This window comes from Astatotilapia calliptera, chromosome 9 (assembly GCF_900246225.1).
Source record: "Astatotilapia calliptera chromosome 9, fAstCal1.2, whole genome shotgun sequence".
NCBI classification, from domain to species: Eukaryota; Metazoa; Chordata; class Actinopteri; order Cichliformes; family Cichlidae; genus Astatotilapia; species Astatotilapia calliptera.
The window spans coordinates 16,552,266-16,579,307 of record NC_039310.1 but is presented as its reverse complement, the minus strand read 5'-3'; the positions used below and the strand labels follow the sequence as shown (position 1 = coordinate 16,579,307).

At 40.6% G+C, this 27,042-nt stretch overlaps 2 protein-coding genes across 7 annotated transcripts in view; both read left to right on the top strand.

Annotated features, from left to right (window-relative positions):
* Positions 1–1,244, top strand: part of LOC113028971 (uncharacterized protein C8orf34 homolog) — a 30,956-nt gene extending 29,712 nt beyond the window's left edge. Inside the window, exons 7-8 of the mRNA XM_026179504.1 lie at positions 35–73; positions 865–1,244. Coding sequence (XP_026035289.1) covers positions 35–73; positions 865–872 — 47 coding nt within the window. The 3' untranslated portion in view covers positions 873–1,244. The remainder of the gene's footprint in view (positions 1–34; positions 74–864) is intronic.
* Positions 1,245–5,130: 3,886 nt separating this feature from the next.
* Positions 5,131–27,042, top strand: part of sulf1 (sulfatase 1) — an 80,469-nt gene continuing 58,557 nt past the window's right edge. For all 6 annotated transcript variants that reach the window (XM_026179494.1, XM_026179493.1, XM_026179495.1 and 3 more), the window contains exon 1: positions 5,131–5,385. The gene's annotated coding sequence lies outside the window, so the exon portion shown is untranslated. The remainder of the gene's footprint in view (positions 5,386–27,042) is intronic.

The window sequence follows — 27,042 nt, the reverse complement described above, 5'->3', positions numbered from 1 at the left end:
CGTCCTGCGTGACATTTATTCGTTTCTTTCACAGGTGGTTCACGAGACGCCAATAAGAGATCCGTGTTTTCAGGTGAGAATCTGAACAGGTAGATGTTTTAACCTTAAGAGACAGTCTCTAATGTGTTGCATAATTTTGCCACCGCCTGCAAACTATGTCAAGAGTTCTGCTGCTGTAAGTAACTGCTTCAAACTGAGAGAGCCTCAGCGTCTGTCAGTGAGCTCATGTTTAGAGCCACATTATGTTTCCCAAACAACTACCAATGGGCGAGTTGGTAGCCTCCACCTTCATTTACGGTCCATTCAGTTACAGTCACAGGCTAAATGGAGGGCACAGCGGCTCTCAAATGCGATTGGCGGAGGCTGCCTGTGTGTGGAGACGCTGTTGCCCAATTCCATTAAGTCACTTGGGTTGTGAGTTTACACGCAGCAGACAGCGTCAAGTCACAGCGTCAACATTTGGGAGAAGGAGAAAGTCTGTCTGGTTTGAGGTTGTCTGCGGTTCTCCTTCTTGTGGCTCCGGAGGTGCCCACAGCTCCCAGTGTCAGTGTGCCAGTCTGGAGGCAGATCTGAGAACAGGCTGCTGCTGCTGCTTGGCTATCAGAGAGGCCAGAGCATTGCCACAGCAACCAAACTCAAAGCTCACTGCTCTCCCACAACTCTTCTATATTGTGAAATATGGTCACTGGAACCTCCACTGGGCAACACTAAGTCTAATTTTCCACCTCATGTTTGTCCATGACATGCTCAAATATTAAACGGCTGTTTCAAAGTAATTGCCCCAGTTATTATTCTTATTAGCGGTTAAATGTGTCTGATTTTGGTTTCTAGGAGACTGATGTTTTTGTCTTTCATTTTTCACAGGCCTATAGTGACGGAGACCAGAGACATTGATCCAATCAAACTATTATGCAAACCGCTGGACATTTTGAATATGTGAATACACAGACAATTATTTTTATAATTCATAGATAGGAAAGAAAAAGATTGTATACTTTTTCACAGATATTTCATACACATTGTACTGTAACTGTACGATAAAAATGTGAAAATATGACTTGAGAGTATGAAATATGCCATTTATTTTTGTTTGCTCTATAGCATGCTACTGAAATTCTACATGGAGTCCAGCAAACAGATGCATTTTGTTGTCGGTAGACTTTTTCTAGGCCTGTGGCATATTCACACTGTCAAGGCAGCACACCTATGTTAGGATAGTGTTTATTAAATGCACTGGTGAAAGATTTTGTGTGGGTTTTTTTTAAAGATACGCAAGTTCTGAAGGGTATCCGTGGAATGCTGTTATATTGATTTGGTGCACTTGTTCTATTTTCTACCCCAGTGTAACACACCTTGTTCTGCTATTTTTATTTAGCGCTTTCTGAATTTCAACCTGGGAGGGGGGAAAAGCACTGAAAGAGGAGTTTTTACCCCCTAAAGCTCGAGGCAGTTTTGTTCAAAAATTTCCCCAGAAATAAGCCAAAATGAAAAGAAACAAAAACAACTTGGCCTCAACGGATGAGGCGCTTGGGAGAATTTTGTAATACAACACGCCTCATTGTCCCCATCATCAGGTTGAACGAGTTCTTATAAACTCCAGGAAAGAATTTTAGTTTTACTCCTTCCAAATCAATCCTTAAACAAAAAAGAAAAAAGGAGAGTACACACATCCTCGTAGTGAGTCATTAAACTCTTATGATACTTAAACGGTCCTAAAAATTCCACCAAATATGAGTCCACAGAAATGAAGGATAACATCCACTATATTCATAGCCGTACTTTGCGTACTTTTTGTGTGCCATGCATGACAACCTTTGAAAAGTTGGGCCAGATGCAGCCTGTTCCTTGTGCAAGGACCTCCAGTGGTGCATAGAGATTAACTCTAAACATAACGTGTAATAATGAAGTCCTGGTTTAATCCACTTTCCCCCATCTTTTCCCCAGCGTTTAACTATGCGTCTCTTACGTACATGGAGGTTCTGCACAGAGACGTGACCTTTTACCGCGCTGCCTCTTGTGTTTGCCTGGGCACTTGTTAGTTAAACTGTGGCTGTCTGAGAGTAACACAGACAACGTCAGCTCCAGAGACAGGCGCACCACGGACACAGCCTTCAGTCTGACAGTCTGATCCCTTCACTCAAACCCCACTGAGTTTTGCGGTAAGGTACGCCGAGCAATGCCAGCTTTCGAGTCTGTCCCTCGGGATGTGGTTGCAAACTACTCAGATCTCCAGCCTCATTTCACAACGGCTGATTCCTGTAAAAAGGATGTGTAAGAAGACTAATCACTTCAAAACTCCCATCCTGTAAAACATGGCATGTGAATTAATGCCCCGCGCATTCTAGCACATTGTGTGCTCTTTGGAAAGAGGATGTGGTTTCTCGCAGATCTGTGGAAAAATTTCAGGACATGGCATAATTAACTCACAGTGGTGCCTTGATATAATCTTTATAACACCATAAACAATATTTTCCTAACAGAGAAGGGAAATGTATCGCTTTGTGTATTTCAATTTTCGTATTTCATATTCCATTTTCCCTATGTTGGAAAAACATTCGGGAATGTGACTGCTGTCTGTTCTTGTTCCACTGATCGCAGGCATGTTAGCTCCGTTTATACTATCAATATTTTCTCTTGAGTTCATGTGTCTCCTCCAGGCTTTCATGTTTTGTGTCAGCCAAATTTCAAGGCATGAGGAGTTCTGGAAAAAGGCAAGACACTCTGAGAGATGAGGACTTCAATTACTGCCACAGATGTCGCACAAAATAAGCACTCTGATCCTTTCTCCTCTGCTTTTTGTGTTTGCCAATGTCTCTGTACATAAAATTACCCACACCCTCGCGCTGCGTAGTATCATATTTCAGATTGTAGCTATATGATATTATGCTTACCGCAAAGATGATTGTGATTGTCAGTTTTATGCCGCACAATCAGAGAGAGATCAAATTGCTTATCGTTAATACTTCTCTGCGGAATATGAAACCCTCAGCATCTTCTTAAAGTGTGCATATTGTGCAGGCTTTATACGTCAGGTCCAAAGCAACTGTAAGGGCCACCCAGGCATAGCAACAGCCACCGCTGTACTTACCGTGAGATCCAGACCACCATCAATGGTCAGCAGGCTGACCCATGTCCTAATTTACAACTGAACAGACTGGGAATTATCTTGACGTACAGCACAAATAAATCTATGGTTGGTGGGAGGTACGCTTTGAAGGCATATAGAGTCATTTGTTGTTTGAAATGTCCCAATATCATGAGAATGTGTGACATGGGGAAAACGATGTGTATAGAAAGACTGGGTATGACTTTTTGTGGACAGTGTGTGTGTGCAGGTTGGTTAAACTGTAAGGCCTTTTGGTGTTATGAGAAAGGAAACCAGTGTTTAATTCCTGTTTGTGAAATGTTCTAATTACGTTAAATGCTTTTGAGTTTTCCACAGATAAACGTATTATATACTTTTTGAACTTTCACATGAAGAGGACGAAATCTGCATAAGTAGCTAGTACTTCATTCTACACTGCCGCTACACGTGGTAGGCTATAATTATGGAGAAGCTCCATATTAAACCCTTTTTGTGAGGACTCCTCAGCAGAATCACCCGGGGAGGTTTATGTGGGTCCTTTTTATGGTAACTGTAATTTAAAACATAATCATCAATCTGGATTTTGTTTTCTGTGTTCATTGAAGTGAACTGCCTGTTCTCACAGAACTAATAAAAATCAGCCTCCGCTGTTCTTTAACTGTTTACTACTTTGAGTCTGTCATCAGCATGGAAGTGCTGTCATTTGAAGCCGAGGTAGGAGTTTTGGCCCGTTAAAGCAGGCCCAATTCGCTTTGTTTTCTAAAAATTTAGAGCAATAAACTTTCCTAGCTGCAGTAAAAGAAACAATAAGCAATAAAAGACTGCACCCATCATTGTTTGTAGAGCAGAACATGAGTTCACATGTTGTTGACAGGACTTCTGGTTTCTGCACGCACAGCCAGAAGTGTTTTGCACATTGGTGCACTTTTACTACAATACAAACAATGCTGATCTTTGCTGACAAGAGTGACACCCGGTGTGGTCTTCTGCTGCGTCAAGGTTCGACATGCTGTACATTCAGTGATGCTCTTCTGCAGAACATCTCGAAGCAGTCCGGCCGTTCTCCTCTGGCTTTGGGCATCAACAAAGGCATTTTCCCACATAGAACTGCTGCTTTCTGGGTATTTTCTCCTTTTCACACCATTCTCTGTGTAAACTAGGGTGACCAAACATCCTCTTTTTTTTGCACTTGTTGACTTGTAAAAGCCTATATGACATTTTTTAATTTTACCACTCATTAACCGCACAGAGAAGGCATCGTTTAAATATACAAAACTTTTCTTTAAGCAGACAGTATTATTAAAATTCTTCATGACTGGGCTAAGTGTCCTCTTTTTGGAAATCTAAATATGATCACCCTAGAACCCTAGAGATGATGGCTGCTTAGATATTTGCTTGAACATGGGGATGAACAGGTGTACCCAATGACTGTTAAGTATAACACAGATTTAGGTTAAAATTAGTCAATAAACAAAGCTTTATTTATCTTTTTATTTAATGTACATTGTCTTGAGTATTATGTGGCACATTTCTCCCTGAATATAATAGAACAAATGATTAAAAGGTATGAGTAACATTATCTAAATGTTTATATCATTTTTGATTTAAAAGCTGTTTAGAATGTGTACAGGTTCCAAGGAACAACAAGCAATAAGCAACACAAAAAACCACATCATACACATCGGCATTTTTCTTCGCGTGCTTCTAATCAAAGGAATGGTCATTGGCATCTAATTAAATGGTTGACAGACACTAAACCAGCGTCCCCCAACCTTTTTTGCGCCACGGACCGGTTTATGCCCGACAATATTTTCACGGACCGGCCTTTAAGGTGTCGCGGATAAATACAACAAAATAAAACTAGTACCGGTACTGAAAAAAAGAGAATTTATTCATAACACACCTGAAAAGACCCAGGAAAACCGAGTTAACGATAAAAACGATAACAAAATAACGCTGAAAACCGATAAAAACCCTGAAAACGATACATTTCACACCTGAGCCTCAACTCTCGCGGCCCGGTACTAAACGACTCACGGACCGGTACCGGTCCGAGGCCCGGGGGTTGGGGACCGCTGCACTAAACCACGTCTTCGTTTTTCCAAACTGTCTCGAAATACGCTCAAAACAAGGATGTTACTTCAAAATATCATTCTTTATCATTTCATTTGAATAAATATTGTGTATTTGAGTTAACTTAGCTCAGTTCCTCAAACGTTATTAGCTAAAAAAAAAAAAAAGTTTGAAACGTGATTAGCATCAGAAATGAGACAAAGCGACGTTCAAAATGAAGTTTGAAGGTAAGTCCAGCTGAATTATGTGGTTTGGTCGGTTAATTCGTTTGCTTTTATAAATGCTATTTAAAAAAAAAAGTTTTATACCTCCAGCTTGGCGGTGGGCTATCTGTTATTGCGGGGGAATCACATGTCCTTTGATTGTCAGCATGTCCACGTGTGTACGGAACATCTTAAATCACCCCAGTATTTAATTTTCAGCTATTACCCCAGGCAGCAGAATGAAACCGTTGACCATCCTTAGCCCAACAATGTAAACCAGAAGATATCTATCATTGTTGTGTGGATAGTTGAGGCTGTTAGGTTTGGCCGGGCTCCTGGTGCGTTGAAGGACATACAGCCTGTATTAAACAAGTGCGATGTTGTTTCTAGCTCGGCAGTTTTCCTAACGTTTACAGCTGCTCTGCCGTGGCAGATTATTGGCACCCACGCTCAACAGCTACAAATGATAGCAGAGACATTAGTTTAACGAGCTTTTTCTTTTTCTTCCGGTATTGCGATCTTAATTTTAATGATTAACGACATGGAAGTGACTCATCTCCTTTAGTGTGTCTGAAAAAAAAAAAGATCCCTATCAGGATTTGTAAATGCGTGCACGGGTCCACTGGAACAACATGTATTTAATGCTGTTTAAAAGAAAATCCAGATGGACTAGTGAGGGATTACAAAGTGGATGGATAAACAGAAATCCTGTTGTGATCTCTGGCTGAGCGTGAGGCTTTTTCCGTCAAATCTCCATAAGAATCACAGGCTCTGGAGCCCTGAGAGTACCCCTGTAGACTGCTATGGCTGAATTGTGAAACCTCACTATGTGAGAACAGTAGTCTGAGCTGTCATGTCTATATCTCTCCTTTTCTTTCTCGCAGACAAATTTATGATTCTTCTCCCTGACCGTGATGTGGTCAGTATCCAGATGTTTGGAGATCTTTTCAAAAGCTCTGTCTGTGTGTGTGTGTGTGTGTGTGTGTGTTACACACTGCCAGGCTTTGTGGTGGGTGAGGCTTAGACCTGGATCAGATGAATCATCCAAACTCAGCGTCTGTCTCTGGGTCAAGGAAATCTTTGTGCTAGCTTTAGTGTTATTAGTCTTTCAAATACAGGGTTAAAATCATGGTGTGATGGTGCACAGTGTGCTGGAAATGTTTGGGGTGGACTGAAATAGAATATCGCCTTCTGTTGTGGTAGTTGACAGTAGGTAGCCACCAAAGCTCCCTTAGGCTAAGGAAAATCACCTTCAGTGCCTCGGTTAAATCATACTTGGGTTTCATTTCACTATCATGCTCTCAAACAATCCCTTCTGCTCCTTTCTCTTTTGTGTTTTCATTTACATATAAAGTTGCAGTGAATTTATTGAGCTTGCACATGGTGTTTTTTACTCAAGCTGTGATTTATTACACGTTCTCATGGTGCTTTGTTCTAATTGTCTGCAGGGTACTTTTGCTTTTTTGCGTTTTCTCCCATTAATCCAAACCTTCTGCTTGGGTCGGTGTTTAAAATAACTATTTGGCCAGTGTCAGTATTTTATTTTTCTGGTTGTTTGTTTACTTTTTGGTATGCATTTCCCTTTTTCTTCATTATTCAAGTCCTTTAGGTCTCTGTCACAGTATTTTTTAGCATATTACCACTGCCTTTGGTAAATGTCATCCTGTTTGCAGACAGGCAGATGGCTGACAGATTGGTGCATCGCCACTTGCTACAATAAAAGGTTTCCACGGAGCAATAACCATCTCAGAAAATGTCACGGCATACAAAATTGTGCAATTATAATTCTTTTCAGATACAATGACTCTTGAAGGAATAAAAACAGAAGGGAGTTTGGGGGTCGGACAGGCTGTTTATTATAATTAAAACTTCAATTTTCTTTTTCTTTTTAAATGGAACTCTGTAAGAAGCAGCGAACAAGTCTGAGGATAAAAGAGCTGAGATTGGTTATCTTAATCCAGATGCTTTGCACTCATGTTTCCATGTCCATATGATACTCCACTGCCAATCCCATACGATCAAAACCATCATCTTGACTGAGATGCTAATTGTATTTGTCTTGAAGTCAAGCCATTGTCATGTTTCTGTGTTCCTTTGCTGATGTGAGGAGATAAATATTTAGGATGTCAGCAGGAGAGATTTTGGGATGAACTGTCAGGTCCATAAATAATGTGGCCTTTTGTATAATGAGAAGTGACTGTTTTTGTAAACTCGAGACCTTTTTTTTAATCACTTTGGACACATCTGCAGCCTGATTTATGTCTACACTCAAAAAAACCAACTGTAAACTGCCGTATGAAAGTTGTATTCTTAAACAATATTTGACGGTCCATTTCCCGTGCAGGAGTATTTATTTTGATTTCTGGAAATTACAGCGTTGGAAGTATTACTCACAGAATATTTTTTGTCTTGGCTCCTTCTCTGATGATTTTTGTAACACTTAAGATCCATGTACTGTAGGGAGTAAGTTATCGGTTGAAATGATACTGAACTTTTTATTTATCGGATGTTCATAAATATTAGTAATATGCATGGTAATATTCTGTCAAAACACATTAATTGCCTTTACTTTCATACTGTTCTGAAAAGCCTGTTGTGAGCCAAGAAAAAATTCCAGGTATTATGTTTGTACATTAGATTAGGATCCCTCATGTGAGGAGTCGCACATCTATTCATTTGCATACATCGATATCTGCATTCAAACTGTAAATGTTGGCCAAGCATGAAGACGGAGGACTTACCCCTGATGTAGTTACACTGGAAGCCCTGACACATCCTGACACATTTGCTATTTTCCTCTGTTGCTGCTGTGTTTCCACATTGAAAATACGCTGCAAATGCAAAAGACAGCTTGACAGAATCATAAAATGGGAAGGAGGCGCAGACCTCCTTGTCCCTTACCACTGACGGCCTCTACTAAGTGCTCATATACCCAGTCTCATTGCACCTTCATCTTCAGCTGCACATCTGTCAAGCTCTGTTGCATTGTTACAGTGCAATGTTGACACAACTGTCTACAAAGACTTTGTCTGTCCAGATACTTTCTAAAGTACTTAAAACTGCCTTTGTGGTCTCAGGGATCAGATTTTTGCTGTGATGACATGGATAGACATGCTGACTGACTCAGAAGATAAAAAAACAATATTGGCCGTGCTGTCACAGCTGGTAATCATTTGATTTGGTAATAAGGGCTCTTTTGTAGTGTTCCTGTTATTTTATCAGCTCTCCGTGGAATGATTTCCCATGCAGGAAAAGGGTGGAGCAGGAATAAATGATGCTGCCGGCTGGTCAGATGAGGGTTAGCTGCGTGATTAGCTCTGTTCGTAAATTTGTGAACGCCTGACCACAGGAGGACAGAAAATGTCTGTAATAATGCCAAAAAGCTGCACTACACCTGCTGCCTTCGCTCCCCTTTCTTCGTTCCTTTACTTTCAAGCGAGTAGTGAATGATTTACCTTTTTTTTTTTTTGCTGTTGTTTTGTTTTAAATTATTTCCTTCTTGTGCATCCAGTGCATTCACACTCATTCATCTGCAATTCAGGGTCACTGGCTTGTAGGTAACAGCAGGACAAATGGCAAAGATTAATTGTCACTAAGTGAGTAACATTGGAAGTGTTTGGTTCTTTGCATTCCCGATCATCAAGATGACGCCGTTTCCCCTCATCAAAGGCTTATCCTGCCAAGAGTCTGATGTCAACTTCCCAGCAATGCAGTGCAAAATGAAATTATTCAGGGGTCATGATACATTAGCTAGGTTTTGCTGAATTGGAACACGATGGACATACTGGAACAGGAACCAGTCACATTTGTTGTGATGAAGTTTGTCATGATTTGCTTTGGATGTTGTTAGTATCAAGATACAAAGAAGATGAATCCCCAGCACGCGGTGAAATTCTGTCTGACTCATAAGTGTTTTTGCTCTGGCGGCACAAAGCGCTTTCCAGTTTCTGGGTTTCAGTTTCATGATTTTGAACAAAGAACGATTTGATGTTCATACCAGCTGTCCCAATGTATTTTTTCATCAAAAGGCAGGCTTAAATCTTGTTTTGATTTGGGGCTTTTTTTAATCTTGGGGGTTATAAATGTAATATTTATTCAAACTAAACAGGTCTGAAACCTCAGTAAGTGATTTGAAACCCCAGGGATAGAAGTGACTTGAAAGAAAATTTTGCCTTAAAAGATTACGCAGCAGGTAGGCTACCTCAAACACTGACTTTGGATTCGTTTTGCAGCCACACAGTGTTTAGCCTCCGATTAAGTAGAGACCATAAAGATTTAAAACTGTAGGTGAAAAAAAAAAAGTACAATGTTGTAAAATTCTGTAACCCACAAGTGTGATCTATACAATATGTACTATACTGTAGGCTTGAGAGCAGATGTAATAGTAAATGATCTCATTGGTGTCGGCACAAGAACGAACAAGAGAATAAAAAGGATTTATTGGGTAAGAGAAAGAACAAATCTGCTTCTTTTTTAATCCAAAGCAACTCTGCACTTACCATTGTACATTTAAAAAAACACACGACTGTATAATAGGCACATCCACCAGTCCTAAGTACCAAGAGGTCTGCCCACTTTATCATTTACAACCTTTAAAAATCACTTAACCACTGCTTGATGATGATCCTCTTCTTTAGATCCTCTCAAGTGGGCATTAACAACTTAAAAGAGAGATTTATCAAATTATTCAGTCCTGAGACTGAACATGAGCCATAAACGATTTTTAATCACAGTTGATGACTCCTGTGTACCGACTATTCTGTTCTCTGTTCTCCTTTCTAATGGTTCCCATTACGGGATCAGCACTCTGAGTCCTCCTTTGTCTCCTGCTTCATGTCATAGGGCAGAAGCTGCCTGTATAATTCCCCGATTGCTTTTGATATTTGGCTTTGGCTCATTTTAAAGAAAGACCGGTGAACGAATAAAAGGAAATCACTGATAACCAAGCAATTTTACTGTTCCTCCATGATGTCAGTGACAAGTTTAGCTCATAGTTGGACTTAAGTTTATGGATATAGCGCACTGAAGTTTAATAGTCTTTCAAGTCAAGGCCAAACAATAAGGGGTTTGGGGCTGATACCAGTTACTCTGATGTATTTCATGCTGAGAGGGGTCTGGGTCTTGCCAACAGTTTTGAGGGAGGAAAAAAAAAAAAAGACGTGCAGAGAAATAAGAGGGGGTTGGAATCGCTGTTGATGAATGTGTCTTGCCAGGAGCTGTGGTCTTTTTGACTCAGATTAGCTAGTAGATGCTTGGAGTCAAGGTTTGTGAACTGTGCCATCCATCCACAAGAGGGCACAGATGATGTTGCTGGATAGCCTCCTCCCCAAAAGTGTTTCTGCTGATAAGTCTAGTGGGTCGGAAACTCCATCTTAACCTTCAGTCTGGCTCAATTCATAATCTGTTTTTATATGTAGAGATGTTGTGGGTGGTTGGCTGTTGTTCTTTTTTCCTTTTAAATTGAGCTTTAGGAAATTGCAAACTTTTAAACAAATTTCAAGGGTCTAATACATCAAAAACAATTATTATACACAATAGATCATTTAATCGGTTATCAAAAAGGATCACTTGTGCCAAACAAATGTGAATTTTAACAAGGGAAATTATAAAGGACCGTTGGTACTTGCGATTCAGTGGTGTGAATTTGCAAAGACATTTCTTGGCGAGCTCTCAAAAGTTTGACACATCTACAATGTTTGGGGGTTTTTTTGTTGTTTTTTTCCCTTCCTCAGGACAAGGCTTTGTGCTTCGCTGAACAGCCTATGATGCATTACTATGCAGTGATTATGATGATATCACCTATCCTTTAGTGCTGGATGTCAGATGTTGACACCGAAGACCGCAGGCTGGGCTTGATTTACAGGAGCATGTGGTCTGGGCTGCTGTTTGTCCTTGCAGTTGGTGTGCTATTACAAAGCCTTAGACTCTTTAGATGGGCCCATATGGTGAAGAAAGACATTCAAAGTTGTCTTCCTGTGGCTGGAGTTTGGTTTGGAGTGAAAAGTGGGAGTTATTTGTTCCAGGGAAGTGATTTTTTTTTCTTTTCTAAACTGACTTGACATTTAAAACTGGCCTAACTGATGTCAAATACAATAATCTTTCTAGATGAAATTTGGGCTTGAATTTATAACATCAAACCATATTCTTAGCCATCATGTTTTTCATTAGAGTACATTGTTAAATTCTTTTGTCATCGTCGTGCCTTCTCCGTTCAGTGTTGTCAGTAATCTGAATTCAGTCCATGTTGTACTATTAGCCTCCTTGTCCCCATAAACCTAATTGATACCTAAGGCTAGCAGTGAAGTGTAAACAAACAGGCAGCTGCTGAGACAGCCATGTGTCTTGGATGGAGCAGCCACCCAGCCCATAATGTAGTGCAGTTTGAATTGTTCACTCCCTCTTCTGTGGCTGTCAGGGCAGAACTGAGGCGTGGATACGACCACATAAAAGAAATATTTGTCCAATCTGTCCAAGCAAACTCCCCAATTGAGAACTGAATTTTCCCATCGCTTTGCTCTGTGTCTGTGTGACATGTAATTGAAAGAGGAATAATGCTTTGAACTGAGCAGGAGGCAGCCTTTGAATTGGGGAAAAAACAGAAAAGGAAAAAACAGTTGTGAAGTGTAATGACCACTTACAAACTTTACACCTGTTCTGTGAAATTTCTGGCACATTTATTTAAATATTTTTAATCGGCACAAGCTTCTGTGTGTTTCTAAAGGTGCTTTTCCTTCTTAACAACGCAACTTTGCGTGGATCATACTCATTTAATTGAATTGAATGCACTTCATGAAAGTATCTTAAAGCCTTTGAAAAATAAGCTAGATCCTTATGTTTGGTCAATGATTACCATATGCTAATGTCAAATACATTCTCATTGCACCATAGTTTAAAGCTTGCTCTTTAAACAATCTGTTTCTCAAAATGCTGCGGTCCATAGATCTCTGCAATGTTTAGAAACTGTCAGAGCCTTCAAGTTTCCCAGACGGCTTTGCTACCAGTGTCACAAAGAGCCCGGAAGTCTTTTTCTGGTTGTGACTACGAAAGCGTTTATCTCTCAGTTCATGAGAGGGTGTTGGGTTTGCTGTCAAGAACTTTGATTCGTGTGTGTGTGTGGACTCCAGGAGTTTGCCAGTGTGAAGTGAAAAGAGTTGCCAGGGTGGTGAAAGCATGCTGTTTGCTCATGTCCTGACCTGCCGAATGGCTGAGGACACAGAATGGATTTTTCTTTGGTGGACTTTTCTTCTGACCTAGCCCCTCTGTGTTTGGAGAGACATGGAAACCCCAGCTGAAATGCACAGGCATTTTATTGAATGAGGGGAAGACTTAGGGCTTTCACCAAAGATAGTTTGAATAGGACGTAAGAGACGGGCAGTGAAAGCGGGGGGAGGTTGTTAGGATGAGGTCAGTATAAAGCGAATGATTCATGCTGTCATCATGTTGTTCTTCCACTAATGACTTTGGGTCAGAAAACACATTTTTGGTCAACTATGTGTCTAGAACATGTGGTAGAGTGATAGCAAATCGTGGTCTGCACCATAGTTGTCTGATGCAACTTGGGCGAGTCTGGGATTTGCCCTCTGAGGCAGTATCATAAAACTTCAAAGCCTGGACTTAAGAAATCATCTGGAATTGTTTCTCTACATGCTCTACATGCACTTCTGGAGCTGTGATACTGTGGAGATAGTCACAGAACAGCAGCACTTTTAAAAAAAAAATGGAAACGACATGCACTCAGGAATTGCATTCAAGAAACACACCTAAGGGCAACCTCATGGAAAGAGGAAATAGCTTCAGTTCAAGTCATTGCCTCATTTGCCCTTGGTTAAAATGAATTTAACATTTAAAGGAGCAGTCTGCAAATAATTCCTGTGCACCATGAACTTTTCTTCTAAGTAATTGAGTTCACAAAAGTCAGGATCTTATCCTATAATGAGGGTAAAATTGGCGTGGGGGTGGGTGGCATGGATCGCACATGGAACTGATACTTGCTAACAGGTGTAGCACAACCAGGGGTGAAAGGTCAGTGAAGTTTTAAAGGCAGTCCCAGCCTGGAATTGCTTCTGGTAATGCGCTACTTGGACAGAACGAGCAACTGACACAAGTCGGGTTGTTGGTCTTGTAGTATGATCAGGAGTCTCTTTGTGTTGTTGTTTGTGTTCTGATTTTGTCATGTTTATGTTTTATTTCTCCATTTATGGTTAAAATTGTAGTTAAATGCCTTTGAATACATGCAAGGATCACTATTTGATTGATATTTAAGTTAATATTTGTGTTTGGCAATCTGGTTTCCACTTATTTATCACAAACAGTGGAGCTAAAATGAAAAAACGAAACAATATTAAGTAACCCTCAGTCCAAATAACAGCAGCTGCTTCCTGATGTTTAGACAGGACTGACCTATGCATTGTGTTAACACTTAATCATAGGTTTGCCTGGAGTTTGAGGTAACTGGTGGGGGGTAATAATAGCTAGACTACCCACAAAACACATTGTGCAGATTCACAAAGCAAGCCAAGTATCATCAAAGTTCACAAATGCCTGAGACTTGAAACCTTAATGACCACCTCTTCCTTCATTTTTATCTTCCGCCCTCTTAACATTCTTTGCACGATACAGTTCGCTTGACAAGTGCTTGCATTCAGTTCAATATTCAAACTTTGCAAGCAAAGCAAAACAAGTGATCCAGAAACCAGTTTGACACAACATGACATTGCCCCATTGAAATGATTAAGATGTAAGACCAATGAATCCTTTAACAGGTGCTTTGGTCCTGCCTTAGGCAAACCCTGACTTTACTGTAATTGACACTGTTGAGTGTGGTAAAGAAATACATTGTCATTGGATAACAAAGGCTTTTGGAGATACAAATTATAACATTAAAAACCTGTTCCTACTTTTTCACCTTCTGAGAATACACCTATCAATTAAGCCAGTTAGCTAAATTGTAGGTTAATATGCAGCCCTGTAGGTGAGGGGCATGATTGAAGGATTTGGCTCGCAGTGAACTGTGAAAAGACCAAAAACATATTGCCTCTGTCTTTCTTTTTCTTTTCTTGAATTGCACCAGCATTTCTTATTCAAATCAAACCCGTTCATAATAGACTGATTGCAGCTTACAGCCAATCTTGAGTTTTATTGCTAGACAGAGGTTATTATACTCCTTGTGGATCTATTGAGAGCTTTTGAAGGACTCCTCAGGTACTGAAAGGTGTCCATTAGACATTTAATAAGAGGCTGTTGCATTCACAGCAGTTGCCACATTTCAAGAGGGTGCTAGGGAGTAAAGTTTGTCTGACCCCAAACAGTTGCCAGCTGTGTCTCTCATTGTTGTGATAGTGTTACAAGAAACCAACGTTGAGCTAAAATTAGGGTTACACATCAATACGAATTTAAATTCAGTATTTGAATTCTTTGGATTTCTACACATGCGCCCATCAAGTGACAAATAGATCAGCTGAACAAGTAAAGCTAAGAACAGACAGGCTTTTTTCAGAGCGTCCTTTCTTTAGTGTTTAGATTAAGAGTCAAGAATAAATGTTTGAATAGATCTAGAAAGACAACAAGGATCTAATCAAATCCTGAGCGAAAATTCTCCCTCTCCTGATTATAAAAATAAGCCAGAAATCAGCCAGTTGTCAGAGATATAATCACTGTAGTTCACTCAATATCTCCCCCATGGCTGCAATAACACATGTGGCTACAGATGTACGAAAGTAGTCTTTCTTGTTTAAGACGGTGCTACTTAAAACTCTATTTGACAGCGGAGGTGACTGAGGCTAGACGTTCATTAGGCATAGTGGAACAGAACTTTGTTTCAGTAGCACAGAGCGGGCATATTAACATCAGGTTAAACCAACATTAGGAATGGGAAGGGGCCAAGATCATTAGAGAGGGGGTGAGAGCACTATGCGGGGTCAGGTTACATGTTGTCAACCCCAGACCTGCCCTGAACCTGTCTGTCAGAGAGGCCGAGGGTAAGAGCAGAGTGAAGACGAGGAGGAAGAAAATTGACGAGTGAAACATTTTGACACGCAGGCTTAGCTCAATAGCTTCTATTCAGCCAGACTGTTTCCTGCTTTAGGCTTTACAGTAGGAGAGGCTAATCAGACCTGATGGTTGTATTGGAAGTGTTTCAAATCAGAAACAAGACTAAGAGAATAAGAAGCATACGTACTCTTATCTTTACACTGCCAGTGTCTTTTATTGGTCTTTTGAACTATTAAAAAGCTAACAAATTAGCAGATTAAGAAAAAGAACAATAAACCATTTCAAATATTTTTAATCACTTTATTTATCATGTTATGGTAATTTTCTTTTCTCTTCGCAAACACAAGTAAAAGAAAATGTCTTCTTCAGTGAGTTAGGAATATTTTATAGTTTTTTTTGTTTGTTTTGTTTTTTGTTTTTTGTTTGCCTGTCCCGTTTGGCTCTTTTGCCATCAGAATTGTTGTCTAAAGGCAAAGAAAGATGCCCAACGGATTTACTTTACCAAATTGACCATCCCAGCCTTGCCGTAATGGTCCATTTGATTCACCTTTTATTGTTTATTTTATTTTCACTTACTGAATACGGGACAGACTTGACTGGGGGAAAGAAGGGGAGAAAGAAAGAGGGAAAGAGAAACAGCTGAGAAGAGGGACGGGGAAGAAGGGCAAAAAACAAAAACCAACAGAATGAGCAGAAAAAAAAAAGAAATAAAAAAAGCATATATCAATCACCTGGATCACCTGCTGAGAAAGAAAAAAGAAAACAAGCAGAAGAGAACAAGAGTAATAGAATAAACAACATCACAATGATATATGGGAATATGACAGTAAATACTAAATATTAAACATTATTGTGCAGCACATAAGATCAACAGAACACAGTGTGCTTTGAGGTAGGAGCCAAAAAGGGTGTAGTTTGTGTGTGTGAGCACCCGTGTGTACACCTGTGAGCATGGACGCGCTTGTTTTTTTTTTTTTTTAAAGGTTCCTTCATGTAATGATCTGCTAGAGGGTGTGGGGGGGCCACAGCCCCGTCCTCCAGGGCATGAAGCAGGTATGGAGGAGATCAAAACTCCAGACATCCAGAGGCCCCCAGAACACAAGAGACCAAGGAAGACCAACAGAGGGGCAGCCGCGCCAAATCAAATCAAATCAAATCACTTTTATTGTCACATCACATGTGCAGGCACACTGGCACAGCACATGCGAGTGAAATTCTTGTGTGCGAGCCCCACAAGCAACAGAGATGTGCAAACACAACAACACAAACGAGCAAAATACAAGAATGGCCAACCTGAAACTAATAAATATATGTACAATATATAATAGTGTATGCATTTCTGGATGTGTATACTAAATATTTTCCTACGTGTGTGTGTGTGTGTGTGTGTGTGTGTGTGTGTATACACATTTTTACAAATTAAATAGTAAAAAATAAAAAATAAATAAAAAAAATAATAATAGTAATAATAAAATATATAAAATATACAGAGTTGAATATGTGCAAAACAAGTGGCATTTATATACAGTGTGGAGTGCATAATGTTGAAGTTCCAGTAGTGGAGCTGAGGTGTCTATGACGTGTTCAGCAGTCTGATGGCCTGATGGAAGAAGCTGTCTCTCAGTCTGCTGGTACGGGACCGGATGCTGCAGAACCTCCTTCCTGATGGAAGCAGTCTGAACAGTTTATGGCTGGGGTGACTGGAGTCCTTGATGATGTCCCACTGTCCCAGAAAGAGCTGAGGAGAGTCCCAGATGAGGGCTCACTCAGCAGCCGCGGAGCAGAAGCCAGGGGGAGTTGCAGTGACGCGCCCGTGAGCTCCGCCGGCAGCCAGCCGTGCCTGAGTGACCGAGCCCCAGGCCGAGAGGCCGGGGGCACCCCGCCTCCGAAGTGGCCCGAGCGAGCCCCAGGCTCCAGGCCCCGATAAGCGGCTGCCAAGGAGTGAGCCGGTGTGTACCTGGACGCCCACCCCTGGACACAAAGAACCACCAACGCACCGACACCTGAGGGAGTCCGCCACCGGCAGGGGAAGTGGTGGTAGGGGGAGATAGGCCTCCAAACCTTGGAGGGCCTGAGATGTCCCCAGAGAGGTGGCGCCTGACACCCAACCTGACATATAGACACAGAAATACAGGCACACACATATACAAACATCCATTCCCACCCTCATGCTCTCATATGCACTTACTCCACACTCAACCAACGTGGAGACAGACATAAAGAGACGCTGTACACACGATCACACTCCCCAAGCGTACTCTACAAACCGGGTCTAGGTACCCTTACCCCTGTAGGGGGAACTGCACCCAGACCCAGGTGGTGTTACCCTTTTCCCTGCGGTGGGGGGAGGCAGACCGCCCCGACTCCGCAGCAGCAGGGAGGCCCCACACTCCAGACCGCAGTCGGACAGCCAACTCCTCCTCCTAGCCCCCCCCGCTCCAGCAGGTCGCAGAGAACGGGGGTGAGAGAAGATTCCAAACCTCCCTCCACCCGCTCATTGTAGTGTTGATGCATGTGTGTTCTAAGGTGCATTTAAAACCCAGGAGGGCATGGAGCTACATGCCAGAGAGCAGCAGGTAAGCGCATAGTCCCTCCTGCTAGCCCTCAATGTCTACGTGTATTTAACCTTGAGAGGTGGGCAACGACGCCAGGGGTGGGGTGTACACCCTGATGGTACTTTGATGGTAAAAAAAAAGAAAAAAAAAAAAAGGAATATTTTATAGTGATGATTTAACTTCACAGTATGTTACACACTGTATTTTTGCATTAACCACTTAAAGTGTGTTAATCTGAGGCATATAGGTGTATGCGCCGTGCTACAAGCGGAGTCCCAGTGCTCTAAGATTATAATTTCCACATATTCGGTCTCTGCATTTATTATGCGAACCCTCTGAACTGGAAGTATTATGTTAGTGATTTGTTACTTCACTCTCTATTCAGCGCAGGTTTGTCTGTGCCCCGGATGTAACATCCTGCAGGGAGGTATACCCGGCGCTGGGTCAAGCCCTAGTGGGACCAACAGGAGAGTCATTAGTTAGTGTGAGAAAGTTAAAACCGTGGAGAGTAGCAAAAATACGGGTGGAGCAACCCCCTCCACCCCACACTCTCCCACCATCCTCGTCTTCCACCAGCTGGCTAACAGATGGAAGGACCTGTTGGCCAAAAAAGTGAAGGGGAAAGATGGAAATCAGGGCAAGGAGGGGAGGGGGAGAAAAAAAGCAGTGACACATATATTGAATGATGAGCAAATTTATGAACGCTCAAATCAGAGCTTGTGAAGCAGTTACATCTCTTCCCCCTCAGTGTGGAGGATGTGCCAAGTGCATGTGTGTGTGTGTATAGAGGTGACATTTGGCTAGGGTCGCTGCTTGGGTTATGCAATGTTAGCATTTGGTGTGTTTGTTTATCGGGCTTGCAAAATGGAGGAAGTCAGATTGTGCGGGGGAAGGTGATGAGTACATCCTCAGATGAGAGGGAGAGTGGGTAGCTGCACAACTTGCCGAGCTGACGGTTGTGCGTGTGTTTGCATTAGCGGTCAAGGAGCGCTGCAGTCAGAATGATCTCTGTCCTGCTGTTATTTACCTTTCACAGAGGAAACCAGTGGGTGTGGTGGGATCAACAGGGACTTGTCCTTCTAAATTTATACAAACACCGCCACCTCAGATCAACTGACTTCGCCCTGTTGTGCTACTGAAAATGATATTTTTAAGCTCTGTATGTGTTAATGAGTGCAAAACTTTTAAGATGTATGCACAGGTGGTTGCAAAGGAAAAAGAAGTGAACTCCCAGTTTAACTGCTTTTTCTGGTGGTCTTGGTTTCAGTAGATATATTGTATCTTTTTAATGGTGTATTTCTCAAAAACCTGTAATTCATTTCTAGATATTTTATATAGTATACTATAGTATAGTAAACTACAGTTTTTGAGAGCCAGCCAGCCTATTTCTATTTTAGTCATAATAAATTCTCCTTTATTTGACCACTTTTAAAAAAAATAAAATGACAAGTTTCAAACAGCTGAAAAAACACTTTTCTCACTAGTGTTGACAAAGATCGTGCACATGTTTCATCTACACTGTTAAAATAAACCTGCTGTCACTGATTGAGAGACCTCTAACACACGGCACGATTGGGTGTGTTTTCTTTTTGTAAACGTCTTGTGCCATAGAACTATATGTTATATGTTATATGCCCCCTTACAGATTTGTGATCGGGTTTATATGGACTCATTTGAGATTTTAGGATTAGAGATATTACTACTGCTCGTACAGCTGGTTTCAATAGGGAAAAACTTGATGCTCCCTTTCGTATTGTCTTCAGTTAATAGGAGAAGGAAGGGATTTTTGGGGGGATGGAGTGCAGGTGGGGGGTCTTCCGTGTGAGCCACTGTCTCGCATCATAATTTATCACCATGCTCTGCTTATCTTTGTTGGACATTTCAAAGACATCTTGATGTGGAAAACCTTTCTTCTCTCAACTCAACTGAGTTTTCTTTCCCACAGCTCTCGAGATATTTGGCAGTCAGACTATCTCAGCAGGAGTGCACTGTATATGCTGTAGTATGGGTGAGGAGGTTTGCTTTGATTTGTCTGTTACTGGAGCCTGCAATGCCTTCTTGTAATGCAGTCCTGTCTGATCAGTTCCAGTAAGATACCAGGTTGGTGTGCTTTACTTTCAGTGTGTTAGTGTTTGATGATTCCTGGTCTAAGCTGTTTGGAAATAACTTTCAGGTCTATTGCAACTCTTATCAGTGACTTATTTTTACTGTTTTACTTCGTGAAATAATCTCCAAACATACATTTTGGACAATTTAGCCAATTCTAACAAGCTTGAAAGTTAATATTTATCATGACCACCTCTATTCTTCAAACCAGCCTAAACTATCTTAGGCAAGATTGTATAATTTCTTTAAGTAGTCTTCAGGAAGAGTTCTCCAGGCTTCTTGAAGGATATTCAAAGCTCTTCTTTGGGCGTTGGCTGCCTTTTGTTGTTTTCTGTCGAGATGATCCCACACAACGTCAATGATGTTGAGGTCTGGGCTCTGGGGAGACCAATCTATGATGATAGCAATGCACTGGCAGTGGGTTTGGGATCACGGTCATACTCTCTCCTGACCTCCTCCATACATATTGACAACTTAACCCATCCTATTTCTTAAGGATATGGCTTTCATATGCTGTTAAAAATTACTGACCTTGACCCTTAACTAACCAGATTCTACTTCCTCTGTGAACAGTTTTTCCTTTATTATCCATTTATTTAATTTACAGTGAGCTTTACAACAGTGTGAATGACAGTTCCTGTCATTACTGTATTTTTTCAAAGCCCTTGCTTCCTCTTTCCCACCATCTTCTCCTCCTCCTACCTTGTTCTCTGCTGCACCTCCTTTACAACCCACAGCTATAAAATGCTAATTTGGCAGCCTGTTGTCTTTGAGTTTGACCTGGCTTGGAGAGGTTAGGGGTAGGTGAGGCACAGATGCTCTCCAGTTCACTGACTGTGAGACAATGGTCGTCTCAAGACTTTCTCCGGGAATTTCCTGTTCTCCTCCATGTTTTATACAGAATCATATCCCTGTCACAGCGCTAACAGATCCTCTGCTGTTTCCAGCTTTAAGGGAATTAGTCTCAAAAAGCTAGACGTCACCTGGCTTCTCTGAAAATCAGACTGAATATAGCTCTGTCTTAAGGGCCACACTTTTCCGCATCTCTCTTTATTGCCGTCTGCTCTGAAGGACATTCTTGGAAAATTTAATAGTGTGAGAAACATGCTTGACTTGAAGTCCTGAATACCTCGTTGAACAACCAGGAATGTTTAAGTGAGCATGCCTTTATTCTCTGTAAAGCTTGGGCATAAAGATGGATGGCATCCTGTTGGGTTGATTGACCCACTCATGTGTGGCACTTGCATACCTTGTGTTAAATGTGTTATTTGTTTTTTGGTACTTTACAATGCACTCATTGGATTTATGTCTGTCTGAACAGTATTTTTGAAGTTAACCCCCAGAGAATGTGCTAAAGTAAACTGTTATGCTCCTATGCATCCTCAGGGAGTGCCCATAAACCCAAACTCCTCTCACAACTGAAATCCCTTGTCTCTTGTAGTGGAAATGTGAGTGGAAAATTGCAGGGCATTTGGTAAGCATTCAAGGGTTGTTTTTGTTAGGTGTTGAGTCTTTTATACTATGTTATTGACCTAGACTGTCTGCTAAGTTAGAGATTATAGATGGCTGTTGTTCATATGTTTGAGGCATAGCAAAGGTTCTTTCTGTGTTTTATGTGTTCATCATGTTTATCCATTCACAACTACATACTTTGTCTGTAGACCTATAAACTGTTTTAATTAGCTCAAGTGGTAAAAAGCTGTAGGTGAGAATGTGGAAAATACCTGAGTATTCTCAGCAGCCACAGTTTCACAAAACTGCTATTTGTGCTAATGTAGACAAGTTTAGTTTATAGTGCTAACATCCTTCATTGTGTGATTAGTCATAATGACCTGCCAATAAGATGTATTATGGGAGTACCTATTTGTGGTCCTTTTTTTTACAACAGCAACATAGGCAGCACCTCGATTATCTCACCTTTATAGACGTGAAAAAGAAAGACTCTATGAAGTCCTGTGAAAAACTAAGTACACCCTCATGATTCAGTGGCTTGTAGAGCCACCTTAAGCAGCAATAAATTAAGGTTTGCATGACTTTATCAGTCTTTCACATCATGTCAGTTGAGTTGAGGTCTGGACTTTGACTTGGCCACTGAAACACTTTTCTTGTTGCAGATTTGCTGATGTGGGATCATTTTTCTGTTGCACGACCTAGTTTTAGCCACGCTTTAGCGGCGGCCTCACATTTAGGAATTCATGTTCAGCTCAGTGACTGCAAGGTGACTAAGTCCTATGGCTGCCAAACAAGCCCAAATCATCACCCCTCCACCACCGTATTTGACAGTTGGTATGAAGTGTTTGTGTTGATATTCTGTTCTTGGTTTCCACCAAATGTGGTGCCGTACATTACAGCCAGACATATTCCCTTTGGTCCAGAGGATATTGTTCTTGTGGTTTGTACAGATGCAACTTTGCAAACCTAAGACATGCTGCCCTGTTCTTTGTAGAGAGAAGTACCAAAACTGCTTTTACAGAGGTGGTCATGCTTGTTGATGATCGGTTAATCTGGTTGCTGCTTACCTCGTAATTCATATGGAACCAGTAAGAGTGCAAAGTTCTGTATAGAGTCCTGTGAAAAAGAACGTTTAGATACAGACAGAAAAGATGTGAAGGAGGGGAATGTTCTCGACCTGATATTCATTAAATATTGGGTGCGTGCTCAAAGTACACCAAGTTCAAAAGAGGTATACTTGTGTGCATTCATGTGACTTGATTTATCCTGTCATTCTGTACAAAGGATAGCTCAGGACTGAACAAAGCATTCCTTTTCTGAAATCCGCCCCTGTTTACAGACTCTACAAACAAAAATATCCAGTTAGTCTTTCATATAAATTTGCTGTTCCCCAGAATTTTATGCTTTCATAAGTTAATAAACTTGGCTGAGGATGAACTCTAACTGTAGATAAGCACCAGCACATGATCCTGGTTTTCCTCAATGGAAAGCCTATTTTATAACAGTGAAAAAAATCCAGAGCCCAAGTGCTGTTATAATTCATCTGCAGACTTTGTTTTTACAACTTTATATATAGGGTTTCTGGTATTCATCTTCTGAATATACAGTGTACGACAAAGGCGAGTATACCCCTGTGCAATTTCACTTAAATGTCAAATGAAACAAAAAATCCAGCACTTTAAAATAAGGTGCTTTCCAAGTTGAAAACTGGGATATTTGCTTGTGGGTAAAATGAAAAATAAAAATAACAGTTTAGAAATGATTTGTTTGTCTAACCTTCATAAAAGCCTTCAATGGAAGGCTTAATCTCTCTGTATTGTGCCTTAGAGACAAGATGGTAATACCCTGCAATTACTAACTAGAATAGATTGATCTGTGGCTCAAGAGATGAAGTAGATTGTCGACTAATCAGAAGGTCAGTAGTTTGATCAGTGGTTCCTCCTCTAGCATGCATGTTCCACTATCCTTGGGGAAAATGCTGATGGCTGAATTGCATCTAATGCTAGTGTGTAAATGTTAGGTTTAAATCCTCTTTATATAAAAATGTGCTTTTTTGAATATGTAGTAAGAAAGTGGCTTGATTGCTCAAATAGATTAGAAAAGGCACTATACAAATAAGAGTCCAGTTATTTGCAGATATGTTTCCATTTCAGTTTAAAGTAATTTGTAAATATATATCCTCCACCATGCCAAAGGTTTTGCATCTTAGCTTTCCATTAACTATTTGCTCTATAAAATGCTGACTAATTAATACAAAGTTCCTGGAGGAGTTTTGTTTTAAAGATTAATATTTGTAGCATCTAACAGCCAAAAGACATTTTTCAGTACACATATATTTAAAAGGCAGAGTAAATGAGTGTTCTCATTTAGAAAGCTGCTAATATCAAATCTATTGTTGTCATCTGAAACCGTTTTTCACTTATTTTCTCTTAATCAAACGATTTATTATTCTAGTATGCATTTCACCACTACTTGCAACATTATCCTTTTTATGAAGTGCAACCATAGGACATCTGAAACTCTTAGCTTTCGGAAGCCTAAGGCTACTGGGACTCTTATGTGACATAATGTAAATAAACTTTTGTATGTAAACTGACCTTCTAAAAATCTTTTTAAAATCTCCTTTCAACAAAGGAAAATATTAAGCAGTCCTTATGAGATGCTTGACTCGTTCTTGTATCTCAGGTATCCCTCTAAAATAGCTCTTAATATGACCCAGCCGGTGCAATGTGATCAATATGTTTTCCTTTCTTCTTTCAAGTCAGGGACGCTCCTAAATGGGTCCTCCAGCTTTGACTTGTCTGGCCTTTCTCCCAGCTTTACTAATCAGGGACCTTTGTGTATGCTTGTCTGGCTCTTTCACAGCCAGCCTGGGAGCTCTCATAATTTATGAGTCATTTCCTAAGGAAAACATGCTGCCTCAGCAAGTCCTCATACAGGGATACCTATGGGTGGGACAGTTGAAGTCAGATTTGGTGGCTGGGAGGATGGAGGGGTTAGCAAAAGAGATGCAACAGAGGACACGGAGTCATTTTTGACATGATGTGGGATTTACGAAGCACCAGTGACAGCAGTGAACATCTGGAAGGATGGCAAAGGGCAGAAAGGATTAGCGGAAAGCTAACAGAAGGAAGGAGGAAAGCTTTGGTCAGTTAAAAAATGGTTGAGAGTGAGTATCCAGAAGTAGTGGTGCTAGGACAAAAGGAAGTCACTGGGACAGGGAATGTTTTAGGACTCATCCTGGGTGGCTACAGGAAACATCTTCATGGCAATCCATCCAATAGCTAAAAGTTAGTGTTGGACAATGTGCTCGCTAAGTGTCTCAACGTTAACAGATAGTTTTCTCTTGATCAAGTCAAGATCACCCAACTGACAGACTGACAGCACAAGTCTGTTAGCTAGATAAAAGCTCATTATATGCCCAAAACCTGCTTACGGTATTAATCATTAGTAATTTTATTCACATAAAATCATGTTATATCGTCCTCTGAGTGTTCATAGTTGGATGTCTTTATTTCTTCTATTCAAGGGTAATTGGCCCACAGCAACAGTGATCCATTACAGTGTAACAGATATTAATGATAGACTGCCATCCTTGAGCTAAATACAAATGCTGTTTAATTACTTTTACATAAGAAAATTGAGGCTTTTTCTGTTTCCTATTGTGCCACAGTCCCACCTACTTCTCCAGTCTGTCCATCGCTCTCATTGCTTTCTTTTATCTCACTTCATCACACTCTTAAATCTGCACGTCTTAAGACAGGCAGCCCTTTAACCTTTTTGTACCCTAAGGCCACAAAAATAAACATTTCCAAGCATGAGGCCCAGCGTCTGTTCTCTCTTAGTCAGGAATTATACATGGGATAATTGCCATATTAATGTGTATACATATCAACAGGTGTGTTTAATTTCCATTTCTGTTTGTCAGATTGTCATGGTTCTTGGTGTATTTTTGGTCAAAATGAATACAGGAACTGACTATAATGATCCAGAACATAATGTTCTGATTTGAGCGATTGATAAATGCCTGATTGCCTGATCTGATCTCCAAAGGTAAAATGCTTAAACTGTGAACATTTACTGTTCTGTGGAATGATTTGATTGATGTTAAGATGTGTATTTGTTTTTCATAAAGTCCATCTCTCGTTTACATGTCCTACAAAAATTCCATTGTCCATGACAAGTGGACAAGCATTAAATGTCCAGTCCTTATTACACTTTAAAGAAGCTGAGCCATTAAGCTCGGTAGTTTTGTTGGCAGCAAAATAATTTTTCCAGCATTATACCCATTTAACTTTTGTATCTTTGTATCAAGTGACTACATGATCTTCAATTAGTGGACTAATTTAGCAAATAATGTTTTATAGACAGTGTGTTTTAGAAACCCCCAGGGATGGGGATGTTATCTTCTCTTTTACCTCACTTTTGATAATTGTCTGTATTACAGAAAAGAATCTGCCATCATGGATTGGTTGTAGGAATACATAATGGAGTAAATCCACTGCCCTTAGTTGATGGGCGGTGCAACCAGATGTTTCTGAGAAGCTTAGTAAACAGAGAGCACGTTGTCATAGAAGCAGTAAATTCTGAGAGTGGGAACAAGGGAAAATGATCTTTTCAGATGGCTAATGGTAGTGGAGTAGTTTTCAGTTTACACCACAGATCTGAGAAGTACTCCCATCACAGGACTTTGTTCTTCAGTTGTGGTCTTGTTTTAAACACGCAATGACAGGTGTTTTTCATTGATGTTGTTCTTAACACAGTTTTTTAGTTTGCCATCTGTCTGCTACTATCCTCCTACTTCCCAGGGATTGGTGTTTGTCTGATCAAACCTTGTCCCAGAGAGCTGGTTCTTTTCCTATCTGGATACTCAGTAGATTCATGTCTGTTTTTAAAGGTATAGATTCAAACCTGGGCCTCAGCTCAGTGAGTGAATGACGAGCAAAGGACCCGCCCTAGCAAGAGAAAAGCAGTGACATTAGACATCTTTTTTTCTGATAATGATGAAATTATTAAAGTGCAAATAAACGTGCCACCCCCACATTAGCGCAACCCTGCAACAGGGTCCTGTATTACTAATTATAACATCCTGTTGGGTATACGCCCACAGCCAAAATGTTGCAGTTTTAAAACACCACAGCAAAAAAGTATGAAAATAATATAAATAACTGAGGGTAGGGTCTTTGCAGATTAATGGACCATCCCAATTTTTTAGTGGGTCAAAAATGATGACTTTTGTATGAGTCTACTAATATAATATATATAATACTAATATACCAATAAGCCTGCATATTGAAACCTTTAAAAGAATGTGCTAGTACTGAAATGTTTGGCAATTCATCTAATTATAACATTTATGCATCAGCTTGCATGCATCTCACACTGTAAATAGACAAATGCATAGAAATGAACTCCCTGCACCTTATAGTAATGTTTGTGTCTGTGTTGAAATTTCATTCCTGCATTTATTGTCAAGCCTGGCTCAGATTTTTAAAGGCTCAGTTGCAATAGCACAGCAAAACTGCTGTTAAAAGTTGGCACTCTCATAAATCAGCTTGAGGCAGGACAGCCACAAAGG